At 30.9% G+C, this 2,625-nt stretch overlaps 1 protein-coding gene across 2 annotated transcripts in view; it reads right to left on the reverse strand.

Moving 5' to 3' along the window:
* The window catches only part of LOC106466305 (catenin alpha-like), a 49,469-nt gene that overhangs the window by 16,948 nt on the left and 29,896 nt on the right, over positions 1-2,625 (reverse strand). For both annotated transcript variants that reach the window (XM_022394277.1, XM_013926575.2), the window contains one exon: positions 1,326-1,460. In XM_022394277.1, the coding sequence (XP_022249985.1) occupies positions 1,326-1,460 (135 nt within the window). The remainder of the gene's footprint in view (positions 1-1,325; positions 1,461-2,625) is intronic.

The following is a 2,625-nucleotide window of genomic DNA, read 5'->3' on the forward strand; positions in this document are numbered from 1 at the left end:
TATCTAACTACTAAAAATAAATAAATAGTCACACAAACATAGTTAGAGATGTTGTACTATACTAACAAATAAATATCACACAAACATAGTTACAGAGATGTTGTACTATCTAACAAATAAATATCACACAAACATAGTTACAGAGATGTCGTACTATCTAACAAATAAATATCACACAAACATATTTACAGATATTGCAGTACTTAACTAACAAATAAACATCACAAAAACATAATTACAGAAACAATAAGATGTTCTCAGATTAATGTTATCTATGCGCTGATTGACATAACCTAATTTAGTTTTTTTAAGTTAACATTTATTTAGCATAATTCTACTTCTGACACTATTTTCCTATGTTAGATAATAAGTTCAATCCTAAACTCATGATCTAAGAACAACAATAGCTCTTGTTACTGTAAATTTAAAAATTTGTTTTTTACATTTTGTGGCTTTTTTGTTTTCACAAAATAAGGGGAGCTTTTATATAGATGTAGGAGCAAGAACTAGGTAGAAATTAATTCTTAATGTTTTATCCATATTAATTATAGAAAACACACTAACAAAACAAGAAATTTGGGCCAAAGAAGTGGAAAGAAACTTACACTTAGAGCTACTTTCAATGAATACAGACACTGCTGAGGAGTTACTATCTATACTATTTAAAAAAAAATTACAGTTTGATATCGTTATTTTTACTGTTATAGCCACAAGACCATTTCTTCTGGCCACATGATTAATTACTTCTGTAATTCTTACAAGACATGTCAAAATTAAAAAATATTTAATTACTAATTATGACATTCAGGTGTGTTATAAAAACATTATTTAATTTGTGAGAACTATATGATCAGATTATAAATCTGTTTACACTATCTGGTTGATTTTAGAGATCCTAGTATGGTAAAACAACCGGAAGTAAAAACAATATTTCATACATCTACATACTGCAGTAAGTACATTTATCATCACATCTAAGTTCTGAAGCAAAAATACCATTCCATACATCTAAATACTGAAAACATGTACAAACCGAAGTAAAAACAATATTTCATACATCTACATACTGCAGTAAGTACATTTATCATCACATCTAAGTGCTGAAGTACAAATACCATTCCATACATCTAAATACTGAAAACATGTACAAATCGAAGTAAAAACAATATTTCATACATCTACCTACTGCAGTAAGTACATTTATCATCACATCTAAGTGCTGAAGTACAAATACCATTCCATACATCTAAATACTGAAAACATGTACAAACCGAAGTACAAACAATAATCAACACATCTACACAACATTGAACATGTCTTCATACCCCAGAGACAATAAGACTTCCGGAGATGTTCTGTACATCAGCTTTGACCTTGCTGGTGATGTTTAACTGGTGACAGTACAAGGCAATCCGTTGAAGGTAAGCCAACAAATCCTTTTTGGTGTTAGACTCAGGACACTAGAACAAAGCAGAAAGTTAATGCACATTTATGGAATCAGAATACCAGAAAACTGTGTACTTCTTGAACTAGTTTCTATTAAGTAGCACGCAACACCTAATCCCCTATAATATATACCCTCTTAAACTGGTGTACTCTATTGTGTATCTCAACCAGGACTTGCTTTAATAGTACACTAGTCAACAAAAATGTTAGATATTTCTAATCTTGTTATATATACTTTTACTTATTATTTCATTTAACCACCTAGATGTATAATTCGAATAATAATATATTATCAATAACATGTGATCAAAGCAAGCAAGATACATGGATCTGAGTTAAGTAATACTAGCTAGGTCTATGGAGCAACTTGTTAATATACTAATCTAGCTAGGTGTATGGAATGTCGTAAGTAGCAACTTGTTAATATACCAATCTAGCTAATTGTATAGAATGTCATAAGTTGCAACTTGTTAATATACCAATCTAGCTGGTGTATCGAATGTCGTAAGTAGCAACTTGTTAATATACCAATCTAGCTGGTGTATGGAATGTCGTAAGTAGCAACTTAATACACCAATCTAGCTAGGTGTATGGAATGTCGTAAGTAGCAACTTGTTAATATACCAATCTAGCTGGGTGTATGGAATGTCGTAAGTAGCAACTTGTTAATATACCAATTTAGCTAGGTGTATGGAATGTCGTAAGTAGCAACTTGTTAATATACCAATCTAGCTAGGTGTATGGAATGTCATAAGTAGCAACTTGTTAATATACCAATCTAGCTGGGTGTATGGAATGTCGTAAGTAGCAACTTGTTAATATACCAATCTAGCTAGGTGTATGGAATGTCATAAGTAGCAACTTGTTAATATACCAATCTAGCTGGGTGTATGGATTGTCATATGTAGGAACTTATTAACCCTATCGCCACAGGTTTCCTTTACTGCACATGACACAAGGTTTTTGTGTCTTACATTCAAAATTTTATTATATTACTTTTTTTATGTTATACCAATTAGAATAGCATAAAATCTTAGCTAATAATTCATATTTTAATAGTACATAAGTGTTAAGTTCTTAATTCTACAAGGGAATAGTAAAAAAATTCTGAATTTCTACAAGTGTGACCCCCCGTGACACATTTTCTTTTAGCATGTCATCTTCCCTTTTTTATCCACC

Source organism: Limulus polyphemus, unplaced genomic scaffold, assembly GCF_000517525.1.
Source record: "Limulus polyphemus unplaced genomic scaffold, Limulus_polyphemus-2.1.2 Scaffold2216, whole genome shotgun sequence".
Taxonomy (NCBI): Eukaryota; Metazoa; Arthropoda; class Merostomata; order Xiphosura; family Limulidae; genus Limulus; species Limulus polyphemus.